We start from the raw sequence: 20,646 nt of genomic DNA, 5'->3' as shown, positions 1-20,646 counted from the left end.
AAGTATTTTGGGTTATTAAAATCTTTATCACATGTATAATTTGCAAAATTTTTTCCTATTCAATAGATTGCATTTTCATTTTTAAAATTGTTTGTTTTGCTGTGGAGAAAGAAGCTTTTGATTCAATGTGGTCTCACTTGTTTGTTTTTGCTTTTGTTACTTTTGTGTTATGTCAAAAAAATCATCACTAAGACTGATGTCTAGGAGCTTTTTTCCCATGTTTTCTTCTAGGAGTTTTATTGTTTCAGATCTTACATTTAAGTGTTTAATTCATTTCAAATTAATTTTTGTGAGTGATGCAAGGAAGGAGTCCAATTTCATTCCTTAGCATGTGAATATTTCGTTTTCCCAGCACCATTTATTGAAGACACAGACTAGACTTTTCCACTGAATGTTCTTGGCTCTCATGTCAAATATTAGTTGATTATATATTACTTATTTCTGATCTCTAGATTCCATTCATTGGTCTGTATCTCTTTTGATGCCAGTATCATACTGTTTTGGTTACTATAGCTTTGTAGCATAGATTAGTTTGAAATGCATCCAGTTTCATTCTTCTTTATCAGGATTACTTTGGCTATTCATTGTCCTTTTTTGGTTCTATAGGAATTTTAGGATTGATCTTGCTATTTCTGTGGAAAATGCCATTAGAATTTTGATAGGGATTGCATTGAATTTGTAGATCATAGGTAATATTGTATTAGCTGCATTTCAAATGATTAGTAGCCACATATGGCCAACATATGTGGAGACAGCACAAATAGAGTGCATTCTATCATTACAAAAAGTCCTATTGGACAGCTCTGTGCCAAATGGACAAATGCTAGTAAAATTCTTACCTTCCTTGAGTTTTTGCTTTATTTTTTTTAATTTTTTTATTTATTTATGATAGTCACACAGAGAGAGAGAGAGAGAGAGAGGCAGAGACACAGGCAGAGGGAGAAGTAGGCTCCATGCACCGGGAGCCCGACGTGGGATTCGATCCCGGGTCTCCAGGATCGCACGCTGGGCCAAAGGCAGGCACTAAACCGCTGCACCACCCAGGGATCCCGAGTTTTTGCTTTAATATTTCCTATTATATATGAGCATAGAGGAACGCTTTCTCATCCTTTAGTATATCAGGCCAGCAACTTGATTCTCCTACTTCTTTTTACCACTATCACTGTCACTTGTCATTTGAAATTTATGAATACAGAATAGTGTATTTTCACCATTGCTAATACCAAGGGCTGCCTCTCTTCTTAATCAATACTGTGTAATTATCAGTTTCAGATGGTCCATGGAATTAGAGAGTGCCTTGCTGTGCCCCATTGTCTGATTTGAAAATAAACACGTGTGTGTTATATATCTGCGTAGTCCTACATGGATTTTTATTGGTACTAAATATATTTTTAATACCTTATTTTTTAACTCTTATAATTACAACCCATTAAAACAAGCTTGCTTTCGTGTTCTCTTTCTCTCTCTCTCTCTCTCTCTCTCTCTCTTTTGAAATGATTCCTTTGTAACCAAGGATGTCACTACAAACCACTCTTAGTAATCCCTTTCAAGAGCCTTTCCTGGCCATAGCCCCCACACTGGGCTAAAATGACTTCACTATCAGTCCTTTGGTTTCATTTTTATTGTAGATCATAGTGTTGCCTTTTCTTTCTTTTTTTTTTTATTTTTTTAAATTTATTTTTGAAAGAGAGGGGATCCCTGGGTGGCGCAGTGGTTTGGCGCCTGCCTTTGGCCCAGGGCGTGATCCTGGAGACCCGGGATCGAATCCCACATCGGGCTCCCGGTGCATGGAGCCTGCTTCTCCCTCTGCCTGTGTCTCTGCCTCTCTCTCTCTCTCTCTCTGTGACTATCATAAAAAAAAAAAAAATTTAAAAAAAATTTATTTTTGAAAGAGAGACAGAACTTGGAAAATGGTGGAGGGCAAAAGGAGGGGGAGAGAAAGACCCAAGTAGACTCCACTTTAAGTGTTGAGCCAGACATGAGGCTAGCTCCAAGATTAAGCCCCAAGAGGATATCAAGAGTAAGTGCTCAACCAACTGCACCACTCAGGTGCCCCAGAGTTTCATTTTCTTTCTCTAAATAAGCATTTGTCTGAGATTATTCATGGCTGATTGATTTTGGTTGGCCTGGTTTATTCATGGAATTGCTTCTCACTCAGCTTGGTGATTCCTGGCTTTGGTTCTTCATCATATTCTTGTAATCAGTTCTTCTTGCCTCGTAGAACCTCTCCTGTACTTTGAGTCATCCATTAGGGTAGCTTAGAAAAATGTGTGACTGATACAGTAGTCTGTACACACTATTTCACTCCTACCTCTGTCCCTCAATTTAGATTGTATATTTATTGTTAAAATTCAGAATTTCTTTACCAGTGGTCCTGGTTTTATTTCCAATGCTTTGGAGAACCGTGATGAGAATATTAACTCCTCTGACAATCTGTATGTGGTAGACAGGAGCATTGCCCATACTGGGTGTAATCAGATTTTGGAGTTGAGTGCCACCTCAGTGCCATGTGCCAGAAGCTTGCCAAAGGCAATTCGTTGGGCTCTCTGATGCAGTTTTCTACTTGACTTGCAACGCTTGACAGCCTTCTGCAAAGATAACACGTTTCAGTGACAGCTTTCAGCATGGTATCTCCAATGACAGGTTTTAGATGAGTGTGGGGTTCACTCAATGTAAGTTGATTCATGACCTTGGTCTTCCAGAAGCCGATTATCAATCTCTGTCACTGCACTGACTTCCTGGAGTGATCCACAACTTGTTGCGTATCTGTGAGTGTGTGCGCCTGGTTTTAGAGCACAGCCATCCAAATATGAGCACATGTGTCTCAGAAATTTCAGAAGCGTACCTTTCTGAGAAACAGAAATATATCCCCATTACTTCTCAAACTGTACTTACTACTGTAAAATTAGTGACAGCATCCTAAATTATATCTCAGATAGTTTAAGATGATTCTATAGGACTGTTTACAAAAGTGTGACAATCACATATATGCAATTTTAAACAAGAACATGGATTTGAGTTTTCATTCTCTTAAGTTTCAGTTTATGGTCATTTAGAAACCTGGGTGGAGAAGTCACCCTGTGCTGTTTTTCCTTGTTTCCTTTGTCTTTTTTTTTTTTCTTAATAAGCACAAACTTAGGAAGTTGTGTCATTCTGTAGTTCTTAAAATGCCAAAGGAGTTCGTAAATTTTCCAGTATTTTGGAGAAATGAAGATTCAGTTGCTTTGTGTATTTTGCATGGATCATATCAATTCAACTGAACAACAGTATACATATAGTGCAGGGGGCTGTGTCTAAATTAAGGGTGAGGGGATCCCTGGGTGGCGCAGCGGTTTGGCGCCTGCCTTTCGCCCAGGGCGCGATCCTGGAGACCCGGGATCGAATCCCACGTCGGGCTCCCGGTGCATGGAGCCTGCTTCTCCCTCTACCTGTGTCTCTGCCTCTCTCTCTCTCTCTCTCTCTCTGTGACTATCATAAATAAATAAAAATTAAAAAAAAAAAAAATCTAAAAAAAAAAATAAATAAATAAATTAAGGGTGAGGATTGATAATATTCATTATGAATAGTATCGATAGGTATCCTGGATAACATTAGTTTAGGAAAACATACATATTATCAGCATTAACTAAAGATGAGCTAGTGGTGTTCCAGTGAAGAAATCTGGATTGATGAAGGAGGAGACCTCAGAGTATGAGATGGAAGTGGCAGGGGAAAAGCACCAAGTGCTACAAATGTCCAAAGAAGAAATCCCTTTTGGTGGTACTAGGGGGGATGGGCCAGGAAAGAGAACATACAGATGCAAAAACATGCCACAGTGGTCTCCAAAGTTCAGTCCTGGTCCCAACATAGCTCGTGCGAAGACAAAGGGCTTCTCAGGTTTGGCAACCTTAAAAGCTGCACAGCCCAATATCCCACGTAAAGGCCCACAGAAGAAGCCAAGATTCAAAGAAGAGGCAGAGAAAGAATGAAATTCTTCATTGGGGAAAAAGGACCCACAACCAACTCTCAAAAATCAGAGGCCATGTTCTTCACTACTACTAGTCAATCTACAAGAAAAGCTCCCCACACCCTAGAGCCATGGCCCAGAAAAACTGAAGTTCCTCAGTCGACCTATAATCAGAGAGTCAGCTGGAGGGAAACATCGAAACTCCTTGAAGAGCCTTTTCAAAATACCGAATTCCTGACCCCTATTGCACCCTTCTCAAGTACTTTTTTAAAAGCCTTGATAAGTATTATGGGTGTATATTCGTGGGTGTAAGAACCCATAGTTGGAAGTAAATCCATTTTTTTAAGTTGGTCTTCTGTGTATTTGCCAATATAATAGTAGAAAAACAATGCTTCTCACTGGTCTTTTTTTTTTATTAAAATGTATCATTTGCTTCTGAGTAAACTGTTGGCATTCCAGAAAACATTTTTTTTTTTAAATGAAGAACACTCATATCATTGAACTATGGCCATTGAACATTGCCAGATGTTACCCTCTTGGGGAACTGGGCAAAGGGAACACAGGACCATGGTATTATCTCTTACAAATACGTATGAATCTGTAATTACCAGAAAAATTTAAAACGTAATTAAACAAAAGCCCCACATTAGCCACATGTCCTTCTTTGCTGCAGTTGTTCATTTTACATTTATCTTAGATACCTTGTTGAAGAAAAAACTTTTTTCCTCCTTCACCATTAATTTTTAACCAAATATGTGGGTTTTTTTTTTTCTCCAAAAGTCTTCTTTTGAATTTTGTTCTTCCAGAAAATAAATTCAGTAGTGAGTATTTATTTTTTGTGATGGAAATTTACAGGTCACTTATCTGTAAAATAGACTGTCTTTTGGATATTAAAATATGAATATAGAAAGTTAATATTTAAAGCAGCCTATTACATACAGACAGTAACTTTCCCATAAAACAGTTTTAATGTTCATATCTGTCTTAACCCCCTGAGAGTGCTATATATCCAATCCAGCATAATCAATAGAGCAAGTTAGTTGTACGTAGTCCACTTCTCGAAAGTTGTCTAAAATATCTTTACAAGACAGATAGCATCTCTCTTTTTCTTCCTGAGGAGCCATAACTGTCTATTGTGCCAGTTCTCATTTGATTTCATCTTAAGTTATTTCCCTTTCTTTCATTTTTGTAGAATGAAAAGATAATGCATTCATCAAGAACATTTCAAGATAATCTTGCTGTTCCTAGCATTAGCTTCTAGCTAAATGATCAGAATTTAAGACTTAGACGGTGCTTCTGATGTATGTTAATAAGCCATGGGGTCCTATGAATTTTAACTATTTGGAGGGCTTTTTGGTGTTTCATGAGTTTTTCTCTCCGCCCACACTAAGGACAAATAGTAAAGGCATTTGTCATCACGTATTTACTTCTCTTTTCCCACTTTATATTTGTTCACTGTGTGTTTTTTTCTTTGCCTACATTTTTTCCTGTTTATCTGCCTATGCCCACAGTGCCTGGCATCAATGGATTCAGGAAATAGTTGTAATCTATCCACTTTTATTAATTTAACAATAGCCAAAGTATGGAGGCAGTCCAAATATCCATTGATAGATGAACAGATAAAGAAGACGTGGTATATATACAATGGAATATTACTCAGCCATAAAAAAGAATGAAATCTTGTCATTTGCAATAACCTAGTTGGAGCTAGAGAATATAATACCAAATAAAATAAGTCAGAGAAAGACAAATACCATATGATCTCATTCATGGTAGAGTTTAAGAAACAAAACAAATGAACAAAGAAAGAGACAAATGAAGAAATACACTCTTAACTATAGAGAAGAATGTGCTGGTTACCAGAGGGAAAGGTTGTGGGGGGATGGGTGAAATAGGTGATGGGGATTAAGAGTACACTTACAATGATCACTGATTATTATATGGAATTGCTGAATAATTATATTGTATACCTGAAACTAATATAATGCTGTATGTTAACTAACTGGAATTAAAATTAAAACTTAAATAAATAACATAAATACATGTTTTCCTATTTCAGAGGTCCAAATTCTTAAGTTCTTTCATCCTGTTATTATTCAATCTTGCCTGAACTCTGGAATTCAAGTCAGAGCTATTTCCCTGGGTCTGTCCTTAGCTAGGTAAATTACAAGCTTTGTTTCATGTCTGCTTAGTTCCATTTCTTTTGTCTGAATCCCACAGCCCCAGCCCTTGTGCCATGGTGGCAGAAACTATTTTATGGGTAGATGGAAGCCAATTACATACCAGTTACATCACCAATGACATAATGGGGAAACCAGTACTATTTTATACAAGTAGACTTTAGTAAAATTTGGATTTTGGGGGGTAATTTTTGAAGCCTGTCTTTCATTTTTAGGGCACAGGGCTCTCTGCTAGATTGACATCTGTCATATCTTGTATGATTAAAGGGTCAGCTTATCCACTTTGTTCATCTTGCTCATTGTAGCAGTCAGTTAACTGAGACTCAGGATTGCATGGCTTGACAGCTTTTGGATTTCTCAGGCCGTTCCAACATAACACGTCCAGTCTTTCTTTGACAAATGACTGCAGTAACCTCCCAACTTTTGTTCCTGCCAACTAATGTTGCTTTATTCCCAGGCCTTCTTCACTTAGTAATCAGAATAATTTTATTTCCCAAATCTAATCATGTCTGTCTTTCTGTCTCACCCTCTTTCTTTCTTATTCTTTCTCTTAGCCATGTCAAGGACTATCCATGTCTCCTGAGGATCAAGACAGACTGATCACTGTCTCTGCCTCATTCCCTAGCTTCTGTGTCACCCCCTGCTGTCTGGACACCAAACACCTTGGGTTCCTTTTACTTACTCTCACTACCACAGGGCCTTTGCATGAGCTTCTTTTTCCTGGAAGTGGTTCCCTTTTGTGAACTCTTCTCAAGATTGCTCTGTTTAACTCTAAGCTCATGTAATTTGATCAGTCCTTCAAGATATCCACTCCCCTTCTCCTGTCTGGGGTTGGACACTACTTGTCCCACTTGCTTGGTTGCTTCTGCTATTAATTTAGTTGTCAGGACCTCTCTTCCCCCTATGAAGAAAAGAGCCGTGCCTGATTTACTAACCCTTTCTTCCCCAGTAATAAGTTGGTAAATATTTGAAGAAATAAATGCTAGTGCTAGACCTCCTGCTTCTTGACTTGCAGAGCAGAACATTTCCCTTTTACCAAGGACCCAAAGCATCCCCTAATGGACACCTGTATTGTGGGTGGTCTGGGCAGGTGGTCTCCATTAAGATCCAATTATAGTAATCTTTTCTCATTTCATAGTTTTAAAAATTGGTTGGGGAGTTTAGATAGCAAGCATCTAGTTTCCCTTCCATCCATTTTTGTTTAACTTTTGGCACCTACTGCTATTTACTCAGATTTTGGTGTGAACATTTGCTTTAGCCCAGCATCATATAGATATGTTGAGTTTAATTTATAAACAGTGGGTGGATGTCCTGCAAACAGTGCTGTGAATGCCAGTTACTCAGTTATCCCTGTGAGCTTGGGAGAAAACTAATGCCTTATCCTTTTCCCCTCCCCCTGTGCACAGCCTAGAGTAGTGTTACAGTTTGGGGAGCCTCAGACACACAAGGGGAGTCTATTAAAACTGAGGCTTCTCTCCCTAGGATAATAACCTTTATAAACAACACTTACACACTTATACAATGTCCTCTTTATGCTCTAATGTCATATGGCAATTACTGTTCTAAACATTCTTCATTTGTCATTCTTGTAACCTCCTAGCAAACCTGTGAAGCTACTATTGCTTTATTCCAATTTTACAGAATGGGAACTGGGGTACGAAGAAGTAGAATGCCTTTCCCACAATTGGAGTATGACAGATGGTAGTATTCAAATTCATACTCAACTGGCTTCAGAGTCTGACTCCATATATGCATCCAAGCTCAGAGTATTGCTTCCTGTCTCAGCAGGGTTTAGACCCTGAAGCCCATGGGTAGCTACTGTCATGGACTATGAACCCTCACTTAAGAAACTCCAAATGTGAAGCCTCAGCTCCCTCCATTCCCTCCCTCATTAGGCTGTGATTCCATCCCAGTCCACAGTAGCAGTTCACAGCCAGAGAGCTTTGTTCTGGAAAGTCCACTCCCATGTACCTTTTCTGCTTACCCCTCCCATCTCCATTCTTTTTTTTTTTTTTAATCTTTTAACAAATATTTTATTTATTTATTTATTCATGAGAGACAGAAAGAGAGAGAGAGAGAATGAGAGGGGCAGAGACACAGGCAGAAGGAGAAGCAGGCTCCACACAGGGAGCGCAATGTGGGACTCGATCCCAGGACCCCAGGATCACGCCCCGGGGCCAAAGGCAGGTGCCAAACTGCTGAGCCACCTAGGGATCCCCATCTCCATTCTTTAGCTGTTACTTGCTACCTTCCTAATTGACACCTAATCCAGATTCAATTTACTTATATTATTTTAACATTTAAATTAAGATTCAGTACTCCTAGAATGGAGCCTAACACGGGGCTTCAACTCACAACCCTGAGATCACGACCTGAGCTGAGATCAAGAGTGGAATGCTCAACTGACTGAGCCACCCAGGATGGTGGCTTTCTTTATTATTATTGTAGTATTATGTGCTTACTGTTTATTTTTCAGCTGGCTCTCTTTATTTTAATTAAATGAATTGATTATAAAGGAAAACTTTTTACCAACACCTTAATGGAAAGACCCGTGCTATTTGACATAGACTAATATAAGCATGTATGTCTGTGATCTATGAAAATAAATCAAAATTACTGATGCTATTTTATTCAGCATAATACTCTTGGGCCAGGGGGGAAATGAATGACTATCAGGGAAGTGTTGGAGAGCAAATCAGCACCCAATTGAGATTTTTAATTTTCCTTGATGTGACCAAAGCATAGAAAGGATCAAGAAAAGGAAATGCCTTTTTACTCTGTGTTGTAATGAATTCAGAGCATCTACTCAGCACTTAACAATCTCTCTCACGTATTTGGGCCGCATCTATTCTTGCTGTTTTCCCTGTCCTAGGACACTCTCTTTTGTGCAGAAGTCAATATGCTTTAGAATGGAATTTGAGGGGTGCCTGGGTGGCTCAGTCGGTTAAGCGTCTGCCTTCAGCTCCTGTCATGATCTCAGGGTCCTGGGATCGAGTTCCGTGTCAGGCTCCCTGCTCAGCAGCGAGTCTGCTTGTCCCTCTGCCTCCCCTCCTCCCTGCTTGTGCTCTCTCTCTCTCTCAAATACGTAAATAAAATTTCTTTTAAAAATGGCACTCTATCTGAAAAAGGAGTCATACCTGTGTGGGCACCCCTCTGTACTGGACGTCCGCTCCATCCGTATCTCCACAGATGAGTCTGACACGAGTCTCCTCCTTTGGATGTGTGCTTGCTGGGTTTCTGGCACTGCTTCGTTAAGGGGTTTCCGTGCATTATTTCCTTCAGGCATCAAAAGAGTCTTGCCATTTAGACCCTGTTAGTGGCATGTGAACAGCAATGGAGACTGAGATAGCAAGAAGTGAGGTAACCTGCCCAAGGTGACACTGCTCTGAGGTAGCAGAACTGGACTCCAGTCCAGCTGTGTCCATCTTCTGAGCTCTTGGCTCTTACTATATTCTGTGTTCTGTAGGAAGTGCCTTTATGCTCTTTTCACAGAGCTCTGTGTCATCAGGGGTCATCAGAATATGGTTACATGATAGCTCGGGAAGTTCTCACTTCCCAATTTTATAGGTAAACAAAAATATAAGCCACATTCAGAAGGGGGAGCAGGTACACATAGCATGCTGTGTGCTCTAGTGAGGAATACAGTAAAATGAAAAATGAGATTAATGTTTCAGATTGTACAGTTCCCTAATTATGCTTTTAATTATTCATATAAAACAAGTAAAATGACCCCTGACAGAGACATAAATGATTTAGGTAAAATCAAATATTTATAAGATACTGCTGAGTCCCTGGGTGTATTGTAACAGATGCACTCAAAATGCTTTGCCTTCATCCTTTGGATGCAAAATGTTAGGTATAGAATTTATAACAGGATGAGAGTACTCAACAGTATTTGAGACACTACTGAGCTAATCCATAGGTATTTTGGCTTTAGAACTAAGGGCATATGACTGGTTTAATAGATTTCATTTTATAAAGTATCCTACTGTATTTTAGGGATCACAAATGACAACCCCTGCTTGTTTCTGTGTTCTTAATGGTTTAAAAAAAAATCAAAGAGGGAATAAGATTCCGTGACATCTGACAATTATATCCTTATTTCTGTTTCGGTCAAGTTCTATTGGAACATTCATTTACGTATTGTGTGGGGCTGTCTCTGTGCCACAAAGACTAGGTTGGGTTGTTGTAACAGGGATCCTACAACCCACAGAGACTTAAATATTTACTATCTTGCCCATCACAGAGAATGTTTGCCAACCCCTGGTAAAACATGCCTAGCACACAGCAAAGGTGAAACAGCACCGTGTCATGTTTAATCAGCACAAGAAACACTTGCTTTGACTTCGTTTCATTTCTTAATTTGCTGTCCCACTAATTGCACCTTCACTGTATATTTTTCAGAAATTGGAGAAAATCGTCTTTTGAATGCAATAAAAAGGGATTTATACAAGCGGGGGATTCCTTTACTTGCTTTTAATACTTTTTTTTATAGAGAGCAGTACTGAAACTAATTGCACTATTTTAGAGATGGGTCATTAGCCTAGTCCCTATCTTTTAGGGAGACCTAATTTTCATGCAGGATTTCTCTCTAAAGCTTGAACTGGGATCTCTTTAGGAAGAAGAAACAGTTATGATACAAGAGCTTTTCTGTAGTTTACACAGATTTGGCTGGTGATCACAAACCATGAAGTATATTGGTTGACATCTTACCCATATTTAGCAGCCAATAAGTGTTTGTTGAATAGATGCATGAATTCACCTTAGAAAACAAACAAACAAAAAAAGGGAATATATCACTTATAAAATAAAATCTCTTTGTTATGCATTTGGATACTGTATTCCTTTTGGGAAAGTAATTGCTATGCTTGTATCAATCCGACTTATTTTTTCTCAATTTCTCTTTCCCATGTTTAAAGGAAGAGGAATAAGTTTTTGAAAGTTAGGGTTTAGGGTAGTCTGGGTGGCTCAGTGATTTAGTGCTGCCTTCAGCCCAGGGGGTGATCCTGGGGAACCAGGATCGAGTCCCATGTCGGGCTCCCTACAGGGAGCCTGCTTCTACCTCTGCCTATGTCTCTGCCACTCTCTCTCTTTCTTTCTCCCTCTCTCTCTCTCTCTCTCTCTGTCTTTCATGAATAAATAAATAAAATCTTTAAAAAAAAAGTCTTTAAAAAAAAAGTTAGGAAATTGACTAAGATTCTCTACATTATGGAATTATTAGGGGTTCTTTTGGATGTGCTAAGTAAAATTTTCCTAAACATGGAGCATTAAATTAAATCTAGTTATCTGCAATTATTTGAGTGGCTTAATGAATAAAATTTTCCCGGGCATCATTTTCAGATACTATGAATGCAACCCCTACCTGGCTGTATGCCCACTGATCTTGCCCTAGAATTGGAAGAAACTGCAAATTTCATTTCCTGGCATCTTTGCCTAAGCTTTCTTTTTTCCTTTTTTTTTTAAAGATTTTTATTTTATTTTTATTTATTAATGAGAGACAGAGAGAGAGAGAGAGAGAGAGGCAGAGACACAGGCAGAGGGAGAAGCAGGCTCCATGCAGGGGAGCCCGATGTGGGACTTGATCCCCTGTCTCTAGGATCAGGCCCTGGGCTGAAGGCGGTGCTAAACTGCTGAGCCACCTGGGCTCCCCATTGCCTAAGCTTTCTAATCAAAGAAACTTGCCTCATATCTGGCATTCCAGACCTTGAACCTTGGGGTAGTCCCAGGAGTCGGTGCTTACAAAAAGAAAAATTTCCCTCTCGAGATACTCTTGGTCATCAAGCAGACTTAGGGGACCCTGATTCAGAGCATCTTACTCTGTTACTTTCTCCATTCTTTTTTTTTTTTTTTTCCGCCCCATCTGTGAAATGGATAAATTCTGAGATCATTCCCTGGGAATTTTCGTGATTTAGAGTGAACTGGTGCTTGAGAATATTTTGTAGCTAGATTGTGCTAATTTATTCAAACTGGTGTTTTTGACTTGTTTTTTAAATAGGAACGTGAGGAAATAATTCACATCATGTAATCATGAACTTTATTTGAAGCAAAGGAAGAAGTCATTCAAGTTTTTGTTTTGAAACTCACTTTGTTCCCCTTCCCTTCCATTTTATACAGTTGCCATACTTCTAAAGGACGACTATTTTGTCAGCGGTGCTGGCCTGCCTGGCAGATTCAAAGCCGAGAAGGTGGAATTTCACTGGGGCCACAGCAATGGCTCTGCAGGCTCTGAACACAGCATCAATGGGAGGCGCTTTCCTGTGGAGGTGAGAACAAGGCGAGATGTCTAGTGTAGCCCTGCTTTGTGTCTTCACATTCATGAGATGCTTCGTCTTTACTGCCAGTGATTTTGCAAAAATCAAATTTGTACCATCCATACCTTTGTCTCTGGAAATCTTTTATACACAGCCTGACAGGTATACGTTCCTCCTCAAGCTTCTCAGCTTTGTTTAACTGGAGAAGCATGGGGAAGTCATGAGCATCATCATGGTTTCAGTAAGACTCACCCTTGACCAAGGATTTTCAGCCATTTCTTTCATGTGACACAATTTCTTTACTCTGTCTATATCAGAAGTCCTACTTTCTAAAGGTGAAATTCTGTATGAAACTCAGATGACTGTTTTCACCCTTTAGAAAAGAGAAAAGCTAGTTGATAAATGAAGAGGCATCTCAGAACCTTCTCTCAGAGGGGAAGCTGTTGCAAGGTTTGTTTGCCCGGCCAGCTGTCGAGAAAGAGGCAATGGCCACTGGTGGTATGACTCTCAGTTAACATTGCTGGGATCAATGGTGACATTTTGCTTTTCCTGTGTCAATTTTCTCATAGATCCATGCTGCTAGACAGAAGAAAGACGTGGGTACAGTTGATGGTTTGTATCTTTTTGGTGAGGGTGGGGGAGAGAGCAAGTGTCCAAACTCCTTCATTAATGTTAGCTGGGGGCAATACACCCCTTGCATTGCTAACCTTATTTTTACCTCTCATCATGATCAGGATAAGGATATTCTTTTGTTGGGGCACACAGGTTTGTTGATTGTTTGGTTCTCTGTGTGGTAAACTTTACAACTTTTTTTTTTTAATTTTTATTTATTTATGATAGTCACAGAGAGAGAGAGAGAGAGGCAGAGACACAGGCAGAGGGAGAAGCAGGCTCCATGCACCGGGAGCCCGACGTGGGATTCGATCCCGGGTCTCCAGGATTGTGCCCTGGGCCAAAGGCAGGCGCCAAACCGCTGCGCCACCCAGGGATCCCTAAACTTTACAACTTTGAGGAAGAACTGCATGGGCATGCATTCAAGCCTCTGATTGGGCTTAAATATGGAATGACAGACAGCTCTTAAAATTTTATAACTTCTCTTAAGTCCTGACATACCTTCATAGTCTGATGAATCCTCGAGACCCACCTCCGTAAAGGGAAAGTACACGGGTGTACACACTGATTTGCACTCCAGCCCATTTATGGAACCTTTAGGGCATCCTTGAACCAGAAGTGAAGAATCCCTATAAGATGAGAAAATTAGTAGTCTTTCTTTGTTTACAGATGCTTCTATTCATATATAAATTTGTTTCTTATTTGTGATTGCTAGAGAAATCAGAGATAACTCTTCTGAGAAAATACTTCATATTTTTCTCTTGTTCAGCTGACAGATTCTCAGAATTAAGATTTTTCTATCTGTGGATCTCTCTCTACTAATCATACTAGTTCAAGGTCTCCTGAGTAGGGTTTCTTTTTAATGGGCTCTCTTCCTTCTTTTATACTGAATGAGTCATTTCTTAGAGATCTTGGCTTTATTTGTACTTGTAAAATGTGATTCCTAGAAGCAAAATTGTATTGTCCTTTTAGAAGTTTGGGGTTTCCCTTCTGTTCTTGCTGACTGGTTCCCATTCGCAGTGTGAGTTGAAGGGATCGTCTTGTGTCCAGCTAGTTTTTCTTGAAAGCCTCTTTATCTTAGAATTGCACTGCCATTTGTTCCGCTAGTGTTGTTCAGACAAAAGACCTGTGCTTTGAAAGACTGAAAACTTATTTTGGCAGCTACCTTGGTAAAGAAGAGCTCTAGAGATGGGAATGTGGAACTTTTGCCTCATTCTTAATTACATCCCTTAATGTGGAGATGGCCTGTCTCCTTGTATTCCATTCATATTTGGAAAAATGCATAGACTAGATGCATGTTCTTTTTTAAAAATCCCTACTTTAAATGAATATTTCAGTTTTCTTTTACTCAGAGAGTGCCCTGAAATTCAGAAGCTAATTAGAAATGGCAGCTACAATGCACAGAATTATTGTTCAACCAAGTTGTTTGAATTCATTTCTTTTAAGTAATGTCAGATGGTAAGGCTGCCTGTATTAATTGGGTTCCTCATCGAGGCCCATCTGGTTTGTAGCTTGTTTTTTTTTTTTTAATGTGATAAACATGTTAAATTACTTAGTGGATATATTTGGAGGAACTTGAATTTCAGAGATCAAAGGTAATGGGATTAGATTTAACTTTAAAATATGCAAGGAAAGTTGCTCACTTTTGCCCCAAACATGTCTGTAATATTTTATGTTAAATTGCTTTGTTTGAGCTCTTTATCAACATGAACTCTCCCCGATGTTCTTACACTTTGAACATCTCAGACTTGGTTTATTTCATTCCATATAACAGGTTGTTTTCTAAGAAATTTAAATGAAAGTAAGAAGGGGCGCCTGGATAGCTCAGTTGGTCGAGGCCACCATCCTTGATTTTGGCCTAGGTTGTGATCTCAGGGTCATGGGATCCAGCCCCAGGTCAGTTTCCTTGCTGAGCTCTCTCTATAAAAAATAAATCTTTAAAAATATGAAAGTAAGAAATTGTAATTTATCATGGGGTCATTTATCAGCACTGGTGACATTATTTGTCTCATATACAGAGTTGGAGAAGAGTCATGGTTGAAGATTGCCCTGGGATCGGTAGAATGTAGCACTGGTTCTCAACTACAAACCGTGTTCCCCACCCATGGGAACATTATGCATTGTCTGGGGACATTGTCATCTGTTACCATTAGGCTCAGTGATATGCTACTAGAATCCAGTGATCAGAGATGCCAGGGATGCTGTTAAACATTCAATTCATAGGGCAGCCCCCAGACAAATTATCTGCCCCAAATGTCACTGTTATGAGATTCCAGAGCAGAGAAAGTGGTATGTTTAGTTGGAATCGAGCCTTTCTTTACCTGTGTGGCATCATTCTAAGTCTGTTTCATCCTGAGGACTCACTGCTTGAGAGGTTGTTCTATGTTCTTGTGGGTTTTAGAGAGGAAATGAACCTCACTTGATGGGTAAGAGCAATGCTGGGCTTGATTCCTTTAGGTTCCATTTGAGGTTTTGTCATAACCTCGGGTATTGAATTCAGCTCTGCAGGCTGCTCTGTAAGCATATGCCCCGCAAGAATCTGAACCTGCTCTCTGAGGGTCAGTTGCAACAAAACCAACTTTGTAGGTTTTTCTGCTCCCCGGGAATTCCTTGATGTCACCTACAACTTTGTACACATCCAGAGATCGGACCTCCCCACATTTTCCTGTCTGGAATCCTGGGCTTGTTTTTGGAGTTCCTACACTTAAAAACATCCTGTCTAATAGAAAAATAAATGGCCTTATAAAAACAAAATAAATGCCCTTCAATAGCCAGCTTTCATTACAGCTCAGTTTAAGTTAGGAGACACAGTCAGAAGCAGATTACAGTGCCACACCTAGGAGTTTAGACACAATTTAGATGCTCAGATACTCTCACTTTCTATTTTATGCAGCTTTTTGTTCCTTGCCTAGCAGCAAATTTTTCTTGAGTTCCTCCTGTCATGTAGGCACTGGGTTATAAAGGTGACCCAGAAAGACAGTGTCCCTACCCTTAAGGTATTTACTCTCTGGTAATGACACAGAAATTAAGCAAACAGTCACATAAATAGAGCCGTGTTGTATCAGTTGTGATACCGTCTCTGAAGAAGAGGGATATTTTGTCATGAGATATAGAAGACCTCCAGACAGATAATTTATGAAGCTATATTTATTAAGTGATATTTATTAAGGGGAAAGAGATGAGTTGGAGCCTGCCAATAGAACAGGGTCATGCTAAGGCCCTGAAGCAGGAGATCTTGGTAAGTTGAAGGAGTAGAAAGAGATCATTGGCATTTTGATAGACAAGATAGTGCCCCCCCCCCCAAAAAAAAATGTTTACTCTCTCATCCCTGAAACTCATGAATATATATATTACTTTACATGGCAAAAAGGATTTTGGAGATATGGTTAAGAATCCGTAAAGTGAAAAGGCTGAGAACATTCCAGTGATTGAAACAGTTATGTGTCCTGTTCCAGTTCTTCCATGGCTTTTCATTCAGCTTTGTATTACCTCTGCAACCACAGTTGTCTATGGCAGCGTCTACCCTAGGTTTTCTCTCTGTCCCTGCTCATTCCTTCTTCTGTGATTGGTAACTTAAACAAAGGTTCATGTAACACTAATAGGATTGAATCATGCAGTGTTTCCACTAATAACTGAAGTTGGAGTTAATGCAAAGAGAAATCTCCAGATAAAACCTTTGATAGCTCCATTAAAGTGGAGGCTCATTGCATATTTGTTGTCTAAGGTAATTAAAATCTTGTTTATTACCATAAGAGATCGCAGGAGTTGTTGATTCAGACTTATTGGTACTTTATGAGTTGAAGTCTTCAATAAGCTTAAATGATCCAAATTGATTGTGTGTGCCCTTTCCAGTGAAACTCACAGCTGGTTCATTTCAGCTCTGTTTAGAGCATCCTAGCAAGTGAATAGAAGCAAAGGCATTTTTCCTAATATACACCAGGTACACATTACCATATGGTACAGGTCTGTAATCCGTTAGCTGAAACTTATGAGGCCCAAAATTTCAGAATTCAGGAATTTTTCTGGAAAGGTATTGTGATGCATATGCTATACATATTACTGAGGACACATAGTGAGGTCTCTACTCCTTGAATGCATTAATAATCCTGCAACATGTAGATGAATATTCACGATAAGTGGGAGATCTCAGTATTCAAAGTAGCCTCACATTTCTTCACATCGTTTTACCACCAAATTAGTTTTTGCCCATAAATAACAATAATAACAAGATACCTTTGGTCTTGAAAGCTTCTGAGATTTCATAATCACTGATAAAGAATTTATGGACCTGTGTTTTATTTTTATTTATTTATTTTTTAAAGATTTTTATTTATTTATTCATGATAGACATAGAGAGAGAAAGAGAGGCAGAGACACAGGCAGAGGGAGAAGCAGGCTCCATGCCAGGAGCCCGATGCGGGACTGGATCCTGGGACTCCAGGACTGCGCCCTGGGCCAAAGGCAGGCGCTAGACCGCTGAGCCACCCAGGGATCCCCCTGGACCTGTGTTTTAAAAACTGAATTTGTAGCATGGCTCCACTGGTTTAGGTTCCTAAGAGAATGGGTTAGTTGCAACCATGACATGAAGGTGTTGAATTATTTGTCCCCAGTATGTACCGGAACTGATGGTGGTGTATTACATTCTTAGCATTAAGTTTTGTTCAGAGGGCAAGAATTTACTTGTTTTAGGCTGACCTTGCTCTGTGATTCTTTCCCACTTTAACAGCCTGCGTAGGCCGGCAATTGTTATCAGTATCCGCATCTTTGAGTGTGTTACTTTGACTTGATGCTGTCTTCCCTCCTGTCTGCCCAGCTCCCATCTTCCTGCCTGGAGTTAGGCTGGCGTTAACACCTTTCATTTTGTGAATTGATCTTGGTTCTTCCAATGTTTCTGTTACATTCTGGTTAGACAAGTATCTTTCTCTTGGACTCCTACCTTATGTTCTGGGTGACTTGCATCAGCTTTCCTTCTCCCAGGTGAGCTCATGCACTTGTGGCACCCATGGAGGCCTCCCATGGTATCAACTCTCTACATTCATGCAAATATGACAGGCTACTACACAACTCTGATGTGGGCCCGTCCACCGAATTTGAGCCCCCATTTCAATCCCTGGCTTCCATAGTGTGATCTTCTAGAGCACAAATAACATGTTTAGGTTGGCTAGCACTCCTCTATGGATTCCTTTTTTTTTTCTGCTAGAAATAAATTTCTATTTCTTTCTTTTTTTTTTTTTTTTAGATTTTATTTATTTATTCATGAGAGATAGAGAGAGAGAGAGGCAGAGGGAGAAGCAGGCTCCATGCAGGGAGCCTGATGTGGGTGGGACCCGATCCCAGGATTCCAGGATAATGCCCCGGGCCAAAGGCAGGTGCTAAACCACTGAGCCACCCGGGAATCCCTTCTATTCCTATGCCTTCTTGAAGATGTATTTTATATATTGGCCAGTGTTAAAGGCTTCTTCTCCACGAAAGAAATCTGTTTACTTGTATTTACCTCAGGTTTTTTTTTTTCAGACTTGTATAAAACCAGTGTCCCACTATCTCCTCAGTTTATGTTAGCAACATCACTCTTTTGGAAATGATATATAACTTTCTCCTGTTCTTTTCTATTCCATATTCCTTGTGAAAATTGGAGGGGCACCTACGTGGCACATTTGGTTAAATGCCTGACTCTTGGTTTGGGCTCAGGTCCTGACCTCCGGGTCACATGGGGCTCCATGCTGTGTGTGGAGTCAGCTTGGGAATCTCTCTTTACTTCTCCCTCTGCCCCTCCTCCCAGTCATGCTCTGTCTCTCAAATAAATCTTTAAAAAAAAAAAAAAAAAGAAGTGGATCGTCTGTCACTGACATGTGGTATGCAGATACCTGGTTGGATTGTACTGAGAATCCCAGAAAAGCAGATGACTGTGTGGACAGAAACCCAGTTAAATGGAGATAATTTCAGTCTAGAAACTTGATGACCCCAGGGGAGCCCTCAGACAAAGAAAAAGAAGGCTGATGGGTGGTGGTGATGGTGTTGGAGGTGGTTCTGGTGGTTGTTGTTGGTGGTGGTTTATAAGCATTGTCTGTGTCGGGAACATTCTAGATGTTACCCCATTTAATCTTCTCATTTACCTTATGAGAGAGGTAAGTGTATAAGTGACCTAAGTTTGGGACAGCTGAGCTTCTGAGAAGGTAAGTGGCTTGACTGAAATTTACTGTTTGGACTTCAGAATCTAGGCTTCGGGGTCTACAAAATCTCAACTAGCATTGTTTTTATTTGATAAAGTCCCTTCCGTATTTTTCTTGTCATTGCTTTAGGTTGTTTTTAGAATCACTGATGTAGTAGAAATAATTTTGTTGGAATATTAACCACTATTTATTATATAACAGGAAAGGAAAAAGAATCAAAGGACTTCCTGTGTTCAGAGTACCTGAACCAGTAGTAAAACTTAGAGACAGGAGAGGTGAGAGGAACTGGAAATGCTATCAGGTCTTTGCCTAGAGATGTCTATAGGAAACACTACATATTTTGTCAGATTTGGCCACTTCTGTCTTTTTATTATTACCCATGTAGAGCAGCCTGATAGGAAATAAAATGTAAGCCATTCATTGTACTTTTAAAATTTTTGGTAGCCACATTAAAAGAGATAAAAAGAAACAAATGATTTTACTTATCTGAATATTTTATTTTATTTTATACAATTTGTGGTAAATAATTGTTATAAAATCAATTAAATTTCTATTTATTTTAACAATCTATGATTTTTACCCTAATATGTCAAAATATTACTATTTCAACATGTAATCAATTTTAAACAATTATTATTGAGCTATTTGACATCGGTTTTTTGTACTATCTTTGCAATCCCATGTGTATTTTATATTAACAGCACATCTAGATTCAGACTGGCCAATTTTCTTTTTTTTTTTTTTTCAGACTGGCTAATTTTCAAATGCTCAGTGCTGCATACCCTACTTGAAACAGGCTCCAGACCACACTCAGGGAATTTAGATGATAATCTAGCCAAAGGCCTAACAAATTCTTTAGGAGAAATTTTTATGCTGAATTTGTGGTAATTTACACATTTTCTCTTTCCCCACCAAAAAATATATACGGTTTAGCTTGGTATTGCGTTCTGACCTAGTTGTTGAAAGTCTTCACCTAGATGTGATGCAGGTTTTTTCGTTATAAGCTTTCAGTATTTCCCCCTTATTTATTTATTTATACAACATTTGTTCCCAGGGCTTTGAACACTGTTCTTCTCAGAATCTATTTCTAAGCTGAGGAACTCAAATAAAACTGGCTCGGGGAGACCTTTGTGCATGGAAGGTAGAGACCTCAGGCGGTCAGATCAGATGTATTGTAAGTTCAGGTCAGGAGGATTTGTGGGCATAGGGCTCAGAGAAACACTCCCCCACTGCCTCCCCCCCACTTTTTTTTTCCTGTCCTGTCAAAATTTGAGCAGTAAGGTTTCAAGCCATCTTAAATCTAAAGCCTTTAGCAAGTTCTTTAGTGCCACTGCCACTCAGAAAGAACAGTGAGGAAGATTTATAAGGAATAGAAAGAAGTCAAGATTGAAAGAAAGTCTATTTTCTTTCTTCCTTTAAATCCCCAGCATAGAATTTCATAGTTCCCCCACCTGGCCCTTTAATAGAAGGGAGAGGAAACTCCTGAA

At 39.4% G+C, this 20,646-nt stretch overlaps 1 protein-coding gene across 5 annotated transcripts in view; it reads left to right on the top strand.

Annotated features, from left to right (window-relative positions):
* The window catches only part of PTPRG (protein tyrosine phosphatase receptor type G), a 701,447-nt gene that overhangs the window by 408,212 nt on the left and 272,589 nt on the right, over nucleotides 1–20,646 (top strand). For all 5 annotated transcript variants that reach the window (XM_072720551.1, XM_072720550.1, XM_072720548.1 and 2 more), the window contains exon 4: nucleotides 12,241–12,389. In XM_072720551.1, coding sequence (XP_072576652.1) covers nucleotides 12,241–12,389 — 149 coding nt within the window. The remainder of the gene's footprint in view (nucleotides 1–12,240; nucleotides 12,390–20,646) is intronic.

The sequence above is a fragment of the Vulpes vulpes genome, chromosome 9 (genome assembly GCF_048418805.1).
Source record: "Vulpes vulpes isolate BD-2025 chromosome 9, VulVul3, whole genome shotgun sequence".
Lineage (NCBI taxonomy): Eukaryota > Metazoa > Chordata > Mammalia > Carnivora > Canidae > Vulpes > Vulpes vulpes.
This window is presented reverse-complemented; position numbering and strand designations above follow the sequence as displayed.